The 17,933-nt window shown below is 43.7% G+C and overlaps 1 protein-coding gene across 1 annotated transcript; it reads right to left on the minus strand.

The window, feature by feature from the left end:
• Positions 1 to 1,112: 1,112 nt before the first annotated feature.
• On the minus strand, positions 1,113 to 17,407 carry nipal2 (NIPA like domain containing 2; the record flags this gene model as incomplete). Its single annotated transcript, XM_080857711.1, has 11 exons — positions 1,113 to 1,219; positions 2,034 to 2,128; positions 2,224 to 2,287; positions 2,923 to 3,011; positions 3,545 to 3,683; positions 4,069 to 4,165; positions 5,804 to 5,925; positions 6,611 to 6,670; positions 9,798 to 9,969; positions 10,136 to 10,204; positions 17,312 to 17,407. 11 exons carry the CDS (start codon positions 17,405 to 17,407, stop codon positions 1,113 to 1,115), a joined length of 1,110 nt encoding a protein of 369 aa, XP_080713837.1.
• Positions 17,408 to 17,933: the final 526 nt, after the last annotated feature.

Raw genomic sequence — 17,933 nt, forward strand, 5'->3', positions numbered from 1 at the left:
TATTAATCTGTGCTGGTTAGATACCACAAAAAAGGGGAGATACTCAAAAATAAAATCACTTGTGACACTCTAATGACGGTGTTCTTTCCGTAATCCATCAGTACTGACTGTCTTAAATCCCCATGTGGTCAGGAGGTGCAGCTTCTGTGTGGTCCTTTAACTGTTGTGTCATCCATTCGTTTGATGGCTTCGGTTAGGCCACGTCGCTGTTGCCAGGTCATCTCGGAGACACTGCATTTGTTTGCCACAGTTTGTTTCGTTCCCATGATGATGCCGTTGTTGATGTAAGTTCCATTAGCGAGGTCTGAAGGGACACACAATCTGTGTGTGTCCTGACATCGCTGGTGGTGCTCGTGGAAAATGGATTTTCCTCGCCTGCAGCAGAAGTAATTCAACGCTCTTTTAATGAGAAGATGAGGAGCTGCGTAACGGACTGAATACGTCACCAGTGTGGTTAATGTCACGGCTTTAATGTTTTGATCTCACTGTAAATTTGACCTGTTTGAAGCGCTCCAAAAATGGCATCAAATCAACCGCAACTTCAGTAATATAAACACCTCAAAGACAAAATGTGAAATTAATTTCCAGGGCAAGTATGATGCACGTGAATTAGTTCTCCACTAGGTGGCACTAGTAAGCTAAACTTTTCTGAGACACCTGCAACACTTCATGGAATAATATGAGGTTGTTTAATACGTTTCAGTACAGAAGTTAAATATTGCCATGACAACGAAATAATATTATTTTTCCATGAATATTTCCCTTTTTCTTTGTATGTGGAGTTCTGAGACTCAAATTAGGGTGTTAAAGGTCAAAACCTTTTTTTTAAGTAAGTGTCTTAGGGTTGAAAACCACACAGCCTTTCATTTCATTTTTCGTCAGTGTACTCTCCTAGGGTTAGTACTGACTCCATTCACTCCATCTCTCTGTCTTTACACACTCTTTCAACCCAATTTTCTCTCCTCTCATGTCATAATGCCCCCAGTGCACTGTCCTTGTTGCGCCCCCCCAGTGCACTGTCCTTGTTGCGCCCCCCCAGTGCACTGTCCTTGTTGCCCCCCCCCCCCCCCCCCCCGTGCACTGTCCTTGTTGCCCCCCAGTGTAAGTCACTCTTAGGAGTCGTCTGTATGCGTTCCTCTGTTGCATATCAGCTTGGAGGCCAAGGATCCGTACGAGCTGCTCCTTGTCTCTGGCTGGACTTTCTCAGTGCACCTCGCCCCTGCAGAGAGAGAGAGGGAGAGGGAGAAAGGAGGGGAGTGAGAGAGAGAGAGAGAGAAAGGAAGGGAGTGAGAGAGGGAGAGAAAGGAAGAGAGAGAGAAAGAGGAGTCAGAGTCATGGGACTCGCCACACACTGTAGTTGACATCAGAACACATCTGGCCCAGGTCCGGCTCTGTACTGTCCTGGATCTGGCTCTGATTCGAGGTACGTTTCCCGAAAGTGTCAAAGCGCAGTAGTCTCTGAGACTAGAGAGACTATCATTTTGAACACTCTCTCTCCACGGTTACCAGGATGGTTGCTAAACGACGCCTTCAGGAAACACAGTCCAGGCGTAGATGTCTCAAACCCACTTCAGGATCAACAGCTATCTAGAGTACCATGGACCCTCTCTGGCGCTATGGAAACGGGCATGCTGTGTGGCCTTATCTAGGTAGTGTATTATAGTGTAGTGCAGTCGAGGTCCTACGATGCAAATTCCACAGGGAGAACTGAGATAAGGGACTACAACCTGCAATGGGCAGGGAGATAAGTATACTACTGTCTGAGTTAAAGGCTGTCTTACACTCTTTCTTACACATGCAAAAATGCTTCATACAGAGTGCACGAGTACCCAAGTGCACCAAAGGTGCATCTTAGGAATAAACGGAAGGAATTGTCTCTGGGCTGTGTAGTTGCCATGGTAATGACAGGGTTGGTGATTAATTCAATTTATAATTACAAAGCTAAAGTGCCTGCAGCACGACACACAAATAGTCAAAGAGTAACATTTGTTACAGGTGATAAAACAGCTCAATTGGTAATGACAACCACCCACCTGGGATTTGGCCCATACTGATGAATACTGAGTCAGTCTTGATCTTAGGCCTCGTTCGGGCAATCAGAAAGACTCCAATGAATGATATAACTAACCTGAGAACAGAACAAACGAAAAAATAATGTTCACAAATCAATGGTACAATAACACCCAGCATCACCAAAGTGTATTTCATTCCAGTCATACATACCCAAGAACAAACAAGCAGATGTTGAATGGAGACAAGCCAAAAAACTCCTGATAGAATAAGCTACCTGTGAATATCAATGACACGCTCGCTTTAAGGTGACGTCAGAGCACTGGACAGAAGTGTCAAACATTTCAGCATCATTTATCTCCTCTATTCAAAGCTTTTGCATACTTCCTCACTACTTATGTATGTTTTAAGCTTTTTCATACTTCCAAACTACTTATGGATGTTATATGATTTTGCATGCTTCCACACTACTTTTGTATGTTATAAGCTTTTGCATACTTCACACTACTTATGTATGTTGTAAGCTTTTGTATATTCCACACTACTTACTATATACTGAGGCACAGTTTCACACGTCTTACATTATATGCTTTTGGATACTTCTACCTTACTTATGTTATATTCAACCACACACTACTACACTACACTACTACACTTTTTATATGCTTTCGCACACCTCTACTTTACTTCCAATACATGCTGTTGCACATGTCTACACTATTTCTGTTACATGCTGTAGTACGCTTCTACGCCATATATGCTTCTGAGTGCTTCCTTGAGTCAATTTATAACCCTCTACATGGCTGGTGGCCACTGTCCTAAGATCTGAATTAATGTCATGATTCTGGCAACAAGAGTCACCAGGAAGAGTCTCCTGCTGTGACAAAGCCATAAAGAACCAAGAAAGGGTACCTGCAACTATTGCACTGGCTGTGAAGAAAACATAATTGATGGGGACGACTTCTGTAGCGTCGAACATTTTCATGGCTTGATTGAGAAACCTGTGAGGGGTTAAGGGGAAAGTGGTTAAGCTCTTGGGCTACAGCTACACACCATATGCTTTCTCAAAAGATAACACAGTTAACTGGAGTGCCTAACCTTTCACCTGTCCCCTACAGATAGAGCCAAACCCAAATCATTACAAAGCTGAGCTGAAGTTTTTGAGACCTTGTACTGACCCAATAGCCTGGAATCATTAATCCTGGTGTTGTGATATTGGATTAATATGGATCATTAATCTGGCCAGGTGTTATGATATCTGATGAATGTGGATCAGAGCCTGTCATAGGTGACAATTCCAGAAAGTGTTTTAGATGCCCTAAGTCCTTAGTTTTATGCTTGCCTGTAGCAAGATACGCCATCTTAACCGATAGCTCGTTAATGACTTAATGACCTTTTCCAGGGAGGTGGCAGAAATGCAAAGAGTTGAGTTGTCTTGCCAAAAGATGCACAGTAAAGACAAGTGTGTACAAGATGCACAATTTTAGCCAAAAGATGCACAGCAAATACAAGTGTGGAGTGTGGTGCAACTCACTTGATCTGGAAAGCACAGGAGGCCACCATGACGATGAACATGACGTAGAAGATGGGGTACGTCAACTGGAGATGGTTTCCCTGAACGGACTCGGTGATCATGCCTGACACAGCTTTGACCGAGATGACTGTCACAGACGCTGTAATCATACACAACCACACTCATGCAGTGAGAGGGAGCATAATGAACACACACTGATGCCCATGACTGGTGATTTGGGCTTGTGATGATTAACTGTTATCATGTCTCTATCTAAGGCAAGCTTTTTAAAGGAATCTAGGGCATCCTCTTATAGGTCAAGTAGACTTAAAACTGCTGCTCTATCCACAGACATAAAACGCAATTGTCCTGATGTTCCTGTGTATTATATTCATCTTGATTGTTTTACGTGTTTTTGATACACACAAGGAATTCATTCATCACATTATACACCTTGAGGTGGCATCTACTTATTCAGGCGTCATGGATTACTATATATAATCCACACTTTGGCATTTGTGTTTTGTGTAAATGTTGTTCCTTACCAAGCAAGGCAACGAGCAACATCACGATCACAATGTGCTTCATCTTCCTGCACTTGTAGAGATACAGCAGGATGCAGAACGCGATCACCTCCACAAACTGACAAAGAAAGAAAAGTGTGGGATTAACATTGCACAAATATGCAAACAAGAGATTCTGTACAACCAATCAGCATGTTCAGGAGCTTGGTTTAGGTGTTAACAGCGCTCAAGGTGAATCATTCACTTAACATTGCGCTCTTCAAAACAATCCAACGGAACCACAATGACATTCCTGAGAAGGTAACCCCTGGCGACTGACTCAGACAAGCTCCATGTAGGGTGTCTGTGGAAGGAATCTCTTAAATGGCCCTGGTGTTTAGAGAAAGAATAGGGTTTCCTCCTAGTATTGCTGCAGTGGGCGCTGAGAGTTTAATCAGTGCACGGTACCCAGCGTGTAGCGCGTGGAGGTCTAACTGAAACAAATTACTCTGGCAGACAAGTATGAGACAAATTAAACATTTGAGAGCTGGCATTATTAATGAGCCTGGCCTCCGGTCGCCTGGTGAGTTCATCAGCGATCAGAACCAGGAAATTCAACGGCGACACACAGCGGGGAGAGCTACCTCTCCGGAATATTCCTCTGAGCAGAGTCAAGGACACAAGGGCATCCAGTCATTAAATATCTCCACTCGTATTTTGTTTTTTTAATAAAACAGGCCAGTGTTCCAGTTTAAGTGCGTTTTCATTATTTATGTGCTTTCAGTGTAGGCCCTCAGCCTTTTAATGCTTCAAGATCACCAGGCTGATGGCACACCTACAATATGGTTGCGGCAGTGAACTGCCGTGCTTTATCCACACATCCTTTAGTCACTAGAGCTGTGGATTCAGTAGGCTACGTTTCACACCTAAGGTATGATCACGCCTCCCAGAGCTGGTATTAAAGACTTTCACACAAAGGTTATTTCACATTCTGCACCACTTAGCTGTTTAATTCAGCTCAGAAGTAACAATGTGAGTAACACCATGATGCAATGTGGGTAACACAGAAAGCAGGAATTAAATGATGAATTAAATGAATGAAGAAGAATATGAAGAATCAGTGTTCCTGTGGCGCAATAGTACAGCAAGATCATGGATATATTACCCAGGTGGCACACATACTGATGAAAATGAATGTCTCTACTATATTGTCTACAAAGCCTTGACTTTGTACAGTAATCTCTCTCTCTATATATATATATTCTATACTGTCTATAAAGTCTGTAATGACTATGTAAAATATCTATACTATATTGTCTATAAAGTCTGTAATAACTATGTTAAATATCTATAGTATACCGTCTATAAAGGGTTAGCTATGGCTATGTAAAATGTTGTCTATCTATCTACACTGTGAGTCACTATGGATAAAGGTATCTGCTGAATGAATAAATGTAACTTCTAAGGCAGAATTAACCTTGATCAGGGCAGCAGTATCACAGCTCCACTCATGTGAGCAACAGGTGGCGTAGCACCCCCACCCCCCACCCGCCCTCTGGAACATTATAGGAATAAAACCTGTAAACCCCATACATTTCCACCACAGATTAAATTGGAATGTGCATTTTACTCTCTGCAGTTATCATGATAACTCCCACAGTTGTGTGTCTGCTGGGTGAGACAACATCTCTCTGTGGGTAAGACAGCCCAGGTTTGGCCTATAGGGAGGGACAAGTGTGGTGATTACTGACGTCATCCAGTCATTGGTCATACTCACAATGTAGGTGAGGAACTCCCAGCTCATCAGGCTCCTCTCCACCATGTTTGCAGTGACATGAGGGGCGAAGTGGGGGGCAAAGGTCACAAGGAGGTATGTCCCTGCTATCGCAAGAGCTCCCCCTGCAGGCAACACACAAAGCATGTCCTTAACCAGATACACCCCTGAATATAATGTTAATCCTTTTTATTGGACAACCAAGACAGATTCGAACACTGACAAGGAAAATACAATAATGTTAAAATCTTATTTCCTTTATGGTCGGTGGCTGCAAAAAGTGCAATAAAGATTAATAATTTTTGAATGAGGTTACACCGCTGTCTTCTCAATTACTAATGACTAAACATATCATTACCAACAATTAATTTAGAGCAACACTGTTTACTGAGGTAATATGCAACAATGCAAAGCAGGTCAATATTATCTGAGAGGTATTGGCATTTACAAGAAAACAACATCCATCCAGTGATATTATATGAACACAGCTTTCCAGGAAGCTTAATTATATCTTTACCACTTCATCTGGCTTGAAACCACAATCTACACAATAACAAGACTTTTAAGGTAAGACTGGATAGCAACAATATGACCTCTGTGATATGTGACCTGTGGTAGGTATGAGTGAGTAGCCACAGCAACAGGACTTTTCTTAAAGGAACCACTGAGTGGCAAATGTAACAAGACTTTTTGTGAGAAAATGATCAAGTAGCAACAGCAACAAGAATTTCTGTAAGGGTTATGATCGAGTGGTAACAACAACATAACTCTTCTGTGTGGTATGAGCGTGCAGCGCACACATGGTCTTACCAAGCAGGTCGGAGGCACGGAGCGTCTCTTTGAGGAAAACCACAGAGATAATGGCACTGGCTACAGCAGGGTGAAGAGAGAAGAGAGAAGAGGCACCAATGAGACACTTCACTGAAACAAGGCCAAACAACACCACCGCCATCACCACAGAAAGCCGTGTAATAGCTGTTACACTTGGCAGGCTGAAGTGAGAAGCAGAGCTGCTTTCCTAATGGGAAAATGGATTGCGGTTCAGGAGGTGACAGTTTCTATTTCATCCAACCACACTGCTTTTGGCATAAACCTACTCTAAGGGTGTGGGCTGGAGAGGGGGTCTGTTGTGTAGCTAAACGCAGGAAATGTGGGCATTTTTCTCAGACATATGGTACAGATTTTTTTTTATTTATGTAGTATCAAACAATCGAACAAACAATTTTCACAGAAATAATTTCAAAGATACTTTGGGCAAGAGAAGTATCCTGGGATTTGAGCAAACACGCCATCTACTTTATGAGGAACACTGAAAGAGTGTACAAATCTGCACAGTAGGGAACAGAAAGCTCATTTTAAAAATCAAACAAAATTACCAAAACACAATCTCTCCCATAAAGTCCCCCCAAAATAAGAGCTACAATCTTAGCTCCATGAAAGAGCTACTAGAACTCTGTGGATATAAACAGTTTGTCTCCATCAAATCATTTTTATATGGAAAAAAAAAAAAACTTAGTGAAATGTTACAGTGAAGGAACAGAAAAGCAATCATATTCACATTAAGTGGGATTAGTCACAGTGAGGGGGTGATGGAGTGGATTAAAACGACCAGGGGACACGACACACTGAGAGAAAATGAGAAAATGACAAAACAACAGTGTTGCCTGAGCACTCTCCACACATAACGACCAAGGCAACTAAATCCCAAGGTGGTTGGGAGCAACACGGTTCATCTGAGTGCCTATAAAAGACAGCAGGACTAAAACAATCAGTCAAGTTCATCATGGCTTCAAAACTGGAAAAGTTGGTGAAACGCTCCTTGAGGTTAAATCAAGGGGCTAGACGAGAGAGTGCACTGTTTAACAAATCTGCATGGAACAGCCATTAACGCTGAATACGCTAGGACTTGTGATTTGCCACTAGGAAACTCTTCATTATTTATTCAAACGGCTTGTTTGGCACAGGCACAGAACAATGATGTTCCTTGCCTGTCCCCCCCCCTCTCCGGAACAAGGAGGTTCGGAGCAGGTAACCATGGTAACGCCACATGCAGCACGATGGCAGGGAGGTTGTTAATAGCGGGGGTCACTGGAGCGGCGGGAAGGTCAGCAGGGACTTAAGCCAGCGTGAACGATAACCCACCACATCCATCAGCCAAGACCACTTCATTTCACTAGCCCGTCTGTCATTCTAAGGTGTTTGTTTAAGATACATATGGACGTGTGGGGATCACACAAACCAGACCAATGACGGAGTGACAGATTGGGTCAGCTCACTCACAACGCACAAGTTGTTTTTCTGAGAATTGTTTGCATCCATTTACATTTTAATGACTCTGGATGATGAGATATCTCTATAATACGCCCATCAAGGCCGACGTGGGTGAGGCCCGTCAATGAGTCAGGCGACCAGTGAGGAGATAGATAAAGACACCAGTCACGTGATTTATAGAGGCCTTCTGTCAACACTCAGCGCTCTGTTCCAGGTGAAACCTGAAACAACAGCGTGGATTCTATAGTCACTGGCCAGTGTTGAGGTCATTCACTCACTCACATGACAGCTAACACTCAGAGTCAACTCTGACTTTGCTTTCTGCACAGTGCTTTGTCTCCAGCTGACTTCAGCGTCATTCTGACATAAGCAAGAAGTGTGGATGGAGTCTGATCTTTTTCTTCGCCTACACGGAGCTATGCCATGCCATGACGCTGCTCCAGACACAAGTCAGTCAGTCAGCACAGTGTTCAACTGCTGGTGGGCAAATGGAAACAAAACACACACAAACACACACACACACACACACACACACAAACGTATGAGATGAGGGGGAGATGTGAATAATTGCTCCCAGCGCGTGGTTCAAATGTGTCCGCCACATGCCAATGCAGGCACAACACCATGACAAGACAGCTCCATGACAAGAATATGATTAGGCCCTAACGCGCCCCTAATGCATCTCTTCCAGGTGTGCTGTCAGAAGGGGTTATTCCCGGGAGGGGTGACAGAGCAGAAGATGGAAGAAAGCTGGTAGTTACGCTCAATAGTGTTGGTGGCAGGGGTAGGGTGTCATATTCTGACTGAATACCTTTCTTGTTTCAGCAGAAAAGGAGCAGCGGTTATGTGCTCCTGGGGCGCTACCCTGTCAGATGTCAACCCCTCTTCTCGCTCAGAGCCTCCTCCTGGGCACATCACTCCCTCGTTCATTATGGGAGATTGCTTTCGTCTTTAACGGAAGCTGTAGCGGGTGCCGGAATACACATCCATCACACCGAGTTGAGATGTGTCTGTCTCTGCAGAACCCATGAGCATTTTAACCGCCAGGGGTTCAGAGGATCTGGCAACTCCTGATGAGATCAGGGCCATGCTCCCTCCTTACCCCCAACCATAAGAAAAGACAACAGCCGAGAATGAGGGAGAATGAGAGACTCGGACATTACACATGACCCTGAGAGGGCTAAAACCCGTTGTCTTCATCACAGCATTAATAATGAATTAGCCTTTACTGTAAATAGCCTTCTGGGGACTAATGGATTTATCCCCCAGTTCTGATGGCTTTAAAAGCAATTTACCGGCGTGCTCACTGGCTCTGAATGGCGAGTGGCCAGAGGCAACACGCACAGCTGAGGCCTAATAATAGGCATCATTAACCCAGGTGACTCACTGCCACGCCACTAGCATCAGGAGGCACAGGCAGTGCTGACACTGCTTCAATATTTAACCTGCCATCACTCTGTTTGCTCAGAACACCTGCTGTTAAGATGGGAGGGAGCTGGGCAGAGGTTCTGCTGTGCCATTGGCTGGAAGCAACCTTATCCACAATCCTAATTGGTTGACATCGCGTCAGAGATGGTGATGTGAAAGTGGGGGGGTAGGGATAGGTTTTAATACAATCTCTGCTGTGTGATTGGCTGCTCATAAACTCAGGCAACACTGTGATTGGTCAGTATGTGTGCAGGCTGTGAGGACAGGTCAGCAGTGGTGATTGAGGAATGCTGTTTACCTATCACAGAGACACAGCCCAGGGGTGCGATGAGAGAGGCCGGGGCAAAGCCGTAGGCTGCAAAGTTCCCCAGCTCCCCCAGGCCCATGAGGGAGATGCCCAGCCACCACAGCACACTCTTATAGTAGGGCTTACTGGAGCCGCGCTGAGACAGCCGGACATGTGTGTATTTCTGTAAAAACAAACAAAGACATGATGAAATTGCACTGCTGCATACAGGCATCATACATAATAACCATGCATACTAAAAACAGACAACCACTCACAGCTCATTCTATCACTGCTGATATAAAACATTACACAGTTCAAGAAATAATGGAAGACATTTGCAAACATACCTGAATATTTAAAGATATGCTGATCAGAAAGTTTCCACATATTGCGATGATGATTCCTTGGGTGTACGTCTACAAACGAGACACAGTGATTACAAGGAACAGCAGTGATTCGTCAAATGAAGACAGATGCTAAAAACCTCCCCCTCTCTCTGTCAACTCATTATCCTCTATGAGAGTGCAACACCGAGCAACAGTCTACCCACTGTTGTTCATATGCTGTCAGTATGGGCATGTCCCTGAGGACACAGCACAGAAAGATGCATGCTATCAGGTCTGACAGGAAGCTCCATTTTTGCTATGAGGTCAGGGCTTCTATTAGCTCCTGAAAAGGTTTGCAGCATTAAGGGCTATTTAACACAAATGGAAAATATACACACACACACACACACACACACACACACACACACACACACAGAGACACACACAGACACACACACACACACACACACACACACACACACACACACACACACACACACACACACACACACACACACACACACACACATATGCATATACTCACATACAGTATACAGTACAGATAGACAAATGTATGAGCACACATACACTGTTGCATACAGACACAGACATAAATGCATGCAGATAACTATGTGCATGCACACACACACACACACACACACACACACACACACACACACACACACACACACACACACACACACACACACACACACATAAACACACATTCTGCTGACTCATTAATTTGACACATGTAATGAGCCACTGATATAGCCTTGGTAACGCGATAGAGACATAGCAACATTAACACCAACATTCGCACAGTTATATTGCCACTGCCAGCTTAAGGCCCGGGAAACGTGGAGGAACTATGAAGCGGTTTCGAGCCAGCCATAATTGCAACATAATTGGTGAAGCATAAATGAGATCATTTGAGCAGCCAGCTGTTTCAAAGTGCTTCTAGATGCCAGGGTACCCCCACCCCATCCCACCCCACCCCAGACCTAAACCTCTTCCCTGCAGCAAATCCAATTTGGGGATGCGTATTGAAGACAGGGTGGGTAAATTCATACGTGAAAATGAAAAAAGCTAAGAGGGAACAGATGCGAGGAGGAATCATGAATACGGGAGCAGTGGATTTATTCATTTGGGGCACGGAAGCAGCTGCCTGGCTCATCCCTAAACCTCCCATTAAGGTAAAGTGGAGGATCAATAACAGCAGAAGCTCCCACGGCACCCGGAGCAGTGGCACTTGTACTGGTGCTGTACCTATTACCTACCCACAACTACATGCTCTAAACCCCTATTGCATCATATGCCAACTACCCACAACTACCTGCTAACCACCTACTGCATCATATGCCACCTGTCAGTATGAAGACATGCATGCTAAAGACTGGCTACTGGTTGTGAAGAGCCTGACAGAACTCGCTTACAATAAACTGAGCAAATGTACAGAACAAAAAAAAAATTACCTAAGAATACATACACACTGGCACACATCAGTGCCATAGTGATACATCTATGTTTTTTCCAGCATAATATCAAATAAAATAAATAAGACATTCTTTTCTATGGATGTACAGAGAAATCTAAGTGAGCGTCAGCTTGACTTAAACTGGTACATGTGCTGTCACCACACGCTTTCCACTTGTTGCCTACTACATGCTCACTGCCAAACATGAACAGTGTATCAGTAATTTGTTGTCCATCTCTAGAGATACACCACAGGCTGCTTGCCCAAACAAATGTCTTTAGTATGGGTACCTGACACTCGTATGAGACACAAAATACACCTGTCTGTGTAGAGCTGCCATCATTACACATGCTGACACAATGCACACGGTATCCCACAATCACAGCACAAGACCCATTTATCCAAGACTGCAATTACGACATTATACAAGAGACATACATTTGTGACACAGAACATTGAGTAGTGACAAACTGGTACGTAAACACATCATACACACATTCACCTACACACATATACACAAACATCCTCACCATATTCACCCATTCTATCAAAAGACACAGGTATACACACACTTCCTCACCATTTTCACCTATCCTATCAAAAGACACAGGTATACACACACATCCTCACCATATGCACCTATCCTATCAAAAGAAGCTGTGTCAAGTACAATTACTTAAAGACTATATGCTGCATGTAATAGCTGCAAAAGAGAGACGTAATTCCAGACAACATGCATTACTATTGGCACATGAACATGATGTGGTTTATATCATGGCCATTTAAGACCCTACCTCTAGAGGGGGCCTGCAGATGCCTTGTGTGACACATCTTCTTTATGTGAACCTTTTGGTTTCAAGGAAAGTAACTGTCGTGCTTTCGGCAGGCGGCACAGAGCGCTTTAAAGGCACCCAGTGCAACTTTCGAGGCTTAAAAATAAACGTTCAATTTCTAGTCTTTTTTACACGTAGTAAGTTTCAATAACTCCATACCATTACATACCGACATTCAAGCAGCAAAGATGAGACGTCGTTGTGTGGTGAGAACTGATAGAAAATCTATAACAACAACAATCGCCGCCATTTTCTTTATTTTTTGTAACCTACAATAAATAAAGCAGGCTTCCAGTCAATGGAAAAATGGCTTCTCCCCACCGGCGATTGTTGTTGTTTACGATTTTCTATCAGTTCTCACCACACAACGACGTTTCATCTTTGCTCCTTGAATGTCGATATGTAATGGTATGGAGTTATTGAAACTTACTATGTGTAAAAAAGACTAGAAATTGAATGTTTATTTTTCATTGAATGTTTACATAAAGTTGCACTGGGTGCCTTTAAAGTGTGCCAAATCATCGCTTTTATGGTGATCTCAACTTTAATGCCAAAATGAATACTGCCCTCCCAACAGGATGAATGTCACGGTTGGAGCAAAACTAACAAAAAGCCAGGCCTGATGAACTGCCATTTCACCTATCAATTCCCAATAGAGCACACGGAAATGTAACCCCATAACACACCATACACTGTGCATCAAATTCTACTTCGTGGTTTAGAACCGCCACGGATCAATGCACAGCCTATCTTAAATCCGACTGATGAAGTAAAGGGCATTGCGTGTCTTTCGGCAAAATCTTCTATGGACACGAGAGAGATGGAATGACTCGCCCTAGCAGTTAACACTGTAATGAACGGCTGTGAAAACACAGGATTGACAGGATTCACTGGGGTGCCATCGGCCAGGTCAATGAAACAATCCCAGAAGTCCCTGAGCCCTCAAGAGGGAGCTGACTCTGTCATAGATAATGATACTGGAAAATAGATGGTGGACAGGGTGGTGTGACCTTACTGTGTGAGGTCAGGAGAGAAAATAGATAAATAAAGGTACAGAGAGGGAGAAAGAGAGAGAGAGAGAGAGAGAGAGAGAGAGAGAGAGAGAGAGAGAGAGAATAGATTTATAAAGGTACAGAGAGGGAGAAAGAGAGATAGAAAAGAGTTAGTATGCGTGTTTGCTCAGTGAGTGTGTGAGTTCATTATGTGGGCATGTGTGCATATGAGTCTGATACTGGTTCCATGTTGTTTGTGTGTGTGTGTGTGTGTGTGTGTGTGTGGTTGTGTGGTTGTGTGTGTGTGTGTGTGTGTGTGTGTGTGTGTGTCTGTGGGTGGGGGGAGGGGGTGTAATTCAATATGTGTGGTATAACACAGGTGCAATAAAGCATACCACACATCACCCAAGAGCACAATATCTGCCCAGGTAAAAACTAGAAATCTCTTTGATAGCTTTAATAGCTTTGATCATGAAAAAAAAATATTTATATCTTTCTTCTAACTGTTTTTCTGAGTTTTGCCACAACTGAGCAGCCAGACCTCTGACAGGTTTCTGTTGTTAACAGTGGGCAGGGCCAGCTTTCCTGTTCCAGGAAGAGGATGTAAGAAAACAGGATTGCAGACTGGGAGTGTCCACTCACCACTGGCCCACTTGGCAAACATTACACCGCTAGATAAGCAGTCACTGGAGCAACTGGTCAGACAGACAAGTAAGAGATTATAGCGAGCATATTATAAATACATTTAAAACATTATAATTAGAAGATGCTTTTATCCGCAACGCAACTGGGAATCATACTCAGGATGTTGGTGGTGTTAGCATCTTGCTGCTCGACCAGTTGAACTACATGGTAATATTTTATTCAGTTCTCAGTCAAGAAGGTTTATCTTGAGGTATCTTTTTGCTAATTCAAACAAGCCACAGAGGTAGCAGGCATTAAAACGATGTCCTAATACAGATCTCACAGAAATGGTTTACTACAAAGCTCATACTGAACCAGCATTGGGATCAAATGGTGCCTACTCTCCAGATTCAAAGCTTACACAGGTATAATAACACCCATCACTCATTGCTTGTAGTTCTCACATCTGTATTGAATGGTAATCACATACAAATGCATCCCTACACACATGTGGGCTGATTCCAGAACACATGGCATCAGTGCAAATGGATTCTTCTGGTTCAAAATAAGGCACAATTAGATGTCATCCTAAACAAAATACATCTGCCATATGCTGGTTTTAGGGATTAAAAGGGTCTTTGTTAGTCCAAACAAACAGCAGTGGAAGTTACATAATACTTGTGGGCTCCATTTTCACACCATTGACAGTGCTGTCTTGAAATGCCATATGCCATTATATCTGTTGGCATCCTTTTTTCCATCCAAAAGCACTGATTAGCCAGTGAGGGGCAGGGTAATAACATTATCGAAAAACCCGCAACAATTGCCAGAGCTCTTCTCATCGACATTTTAAAAAGAAATACTGGCACATTTGCTGTGTCCTCTGCTAGCCAGGGCGCTGACATGCTGTGAAAATGCAGCAGCCCACAAAATGTGTGAATCTGACACACGGATACCTCCATGCTGAGGAGTATCTTCAGCTGTGGCTCCCAGGAAGCATCTGTAAAGGCTCTCTGTGTGTGTGTTTTGTGTGTGTGTTCAGTATCCACACACCCCCACTCAAGCTGGATCTGAGAACTCGACTATCTTCTGCAATAAAAACAAAAGCAGGAGAGGAGCAAAAAAAAAAATACAGGTGAAAATGAAGACATTTCGATTGGTTCTGAACTGAGTGATTTAGCTGGCTGTTTCTGGTCCTCACTGCTCTGAAGGATGACAGGAACAAATGAGGTGCAATCAGATGATAGTCAAACAGGGCATTACTCTTTTTCTCTTTCTCCTTCTCTCTTTCTGCCATTGGTATACCGAGCAGGCCTTCAGTGACCTTGACACCTCCGTAGGGGTTTCTTTTAAAGGCCACTTGATTTTACATTGGTATCTGCATGGAACATAGTAACATAGAGAAACAGAGGGGAAGAAATGCATGTCCCAGCATACCTTTCCCATCCCAAAGATTCATAATGTCATTGTCAATGTAAAGGTCAAAACAGAATGAGAGAAATGAGTGAAAAGTAAATTTACTTAACGACCAATATCAGAAATATGCAAATACTGCCATGAAAGAAATCCCCCCACCCCACCCCAACTATGACTTCACCTACGCTGTTCTGAATGAGTCACACTCACTCCCTGCCTTGCTGCCTGGCTCCCAACTTACGTTACATACATACGGCACAGCAGAGGTCCACGCGGTAACAGAGAGAGAGAGAGCGACGAGAGATGCACTAAGGCAGAGGCAGTGGGGGCGCTCTTTGCCAGGGTCGAGGGAAGACGCAGCTTAGGGTGCCACGCATACAGGCTGGCCCTTTGTGCCGGGGGACAAAGGCCATTTGTGCCCTGGGGTGGGGCGATTTGCGCCCAGGGGCGCCCGAGTCCTGACAAGCGAGAGTGAGAAGCTGTTTGAGAAGGACAGTGATGCCATTCTTCCTCCTGGCCAGCCCTCCGACCCCTACAGTGGGAGACCTATGGTTCAGTTCTCTTGTGTTATTGTTTGTAAATGAGAAACAAAATGTATCTGAAGAAAATGTGCAGACACAAATATGTAGATAAGCCTGTGTGTGTGTGTGTGTGTGTGTGTGTGTGTGTGTGTGTGTGTGTGTGTGTGTGTGTGTGTGTGTGTGTTTGAGAGAGAGAGAGAGTGAGTGAGTAAGTGAGAGGGGGGGTATGTCAGTTTGTCTTCAAGAAGGGAACACAACTCATCACATCTCAAGATGTTCCCACATCAATAACACTAACAATAACCCAAGAATTAAATGAAATGCTGGTGTTTTTGTTTTGTTTTCTAATCAGCAGACCAAATACCACTCAACATGCACAGCTGCCGTGGGGACTCATCTGCGGGCACCAGACTGAAAAATGGAAATGCAAAATGTGGGCAGAATACACAAGCACCACACGCAGCCGCTGTTTGCGTGCATTGTCTACAGTGCACGTGACCTAGCCAGAGAGGAAAGAAAGATCCATACGGCCTTTAGGTGTGAGCAAACATTACATCTTCCTCATTCAAAACACTCCACAACACTTGCTGATTACAGCTTCACAGGGATATCTGTAGCTGTATATATGCATCACATCCAAAGCCACTTTCATCCACTGCTTAATACTGAGCCAGAGATACTTCAATCAGAGCTACCAATGAATCTACAGTGAACAAACAGACGTTCACAGCAGCAGCAAAAAAGATTTTAGCACTTGACTCTCTGTGTAATGTTTCTCGGCTTCCGTTCCTCCAGTCTGATGTGATGCTCTGGAATAAAAGATAACTGCTGAAATGCAGTGGGAGTGCCTGATTTGAAAAGAAGAACATTGTTTCCCAGCCAGATAGGCACTGTGGATGGATAGTCTTGCAGGAAGAATAGATACAAATACATGATAAATGTGCAAAGCTTGAAACTGAAGTGAATGTACCCTCTCAGTTGAACAATTTGGTGTTTGTTTTGTTCTGACTGGCGTCAGTCAGTGTAGTTTATCCCGACAGCTGATAATATGGAAGTCTTGTGGTTTACATGAGGAGTGATAATGAGGTTTTATCACCTTAACACTTTCATATTGATATAGTTCTGAAGGATATTGGCTGCTATTATTGACACTGACATTATTGATTATTTTTATAAGTATTATTCACAGAAAGTAGACTTATAACAACAGAAAAGTATATTTTATGATTATATGATGCAAACTCTCAGAGTTGTACATATCAATGCAAACATTAATTACACAATTGGCACTCATCTTGTTCACAATACCATTTCCAATATTTAGTTTTCTTTACCATGTAGGCATTCTCGCGTATTCCCCGTAGCTCCTCCGGTTGTGAGATGTTGTCGGACGTGTTCTGCGCAAACAACCCATCTGTCGAATTCGCCATCTTTCCCTGGCACGTAAGTGGCACTTTCTCTTCACTCGGCGAAAAGAGTTTGTCCAAGTCTACAACTCATATTTCCGGGTAAGTTTTAGGCCAACTTCAACTTCCAGACATCTTCAGTTGACCAAGGGAGTTGTGTCCCCAGAGGCACACTTCCACGAGTGTGGCCAGTTCCCGCGGTCAAGGCTAATGGGCGTGTACAGGTTAGTCACTGCCCGGATGCGAGCGCCGTGTGGCAGTGAGTCTGAGTCCTGATGAGCAACCTGACCACCCTTAGAAGTCAGCTTGCGAGCATGGAGGAAACGGGCCGCTTCAGCTTGATTCTTCAGGTCATCAAAATTTAAACCTGCCCAATGTGTGCCTTTAAGATTCATATTTTGTATTGTTTCCTGCCAGGAAGTCGAATAAGTCTGTATTAGATCGTAAGTTAGTAGCCTACAGTAGCCATTCAGGTTAACCACCCTGTTGATCTTGTCCAACCAGTTTGAACAAAGAATCACCATAAGCACACTCGGACGTGATAACATGG

Source organism: Sprattus sprattus, assembly GCF_963457725.1.
Source record: "Sprattus sprattus genome assembly, chromosome: 19".
Taxonomy (NCBI): Eukaryota; Metazoa; Chordata; class Actinopteri; order Clupeiformes; family Clupeidae; genus Sprattus; species Sprattus sprattus.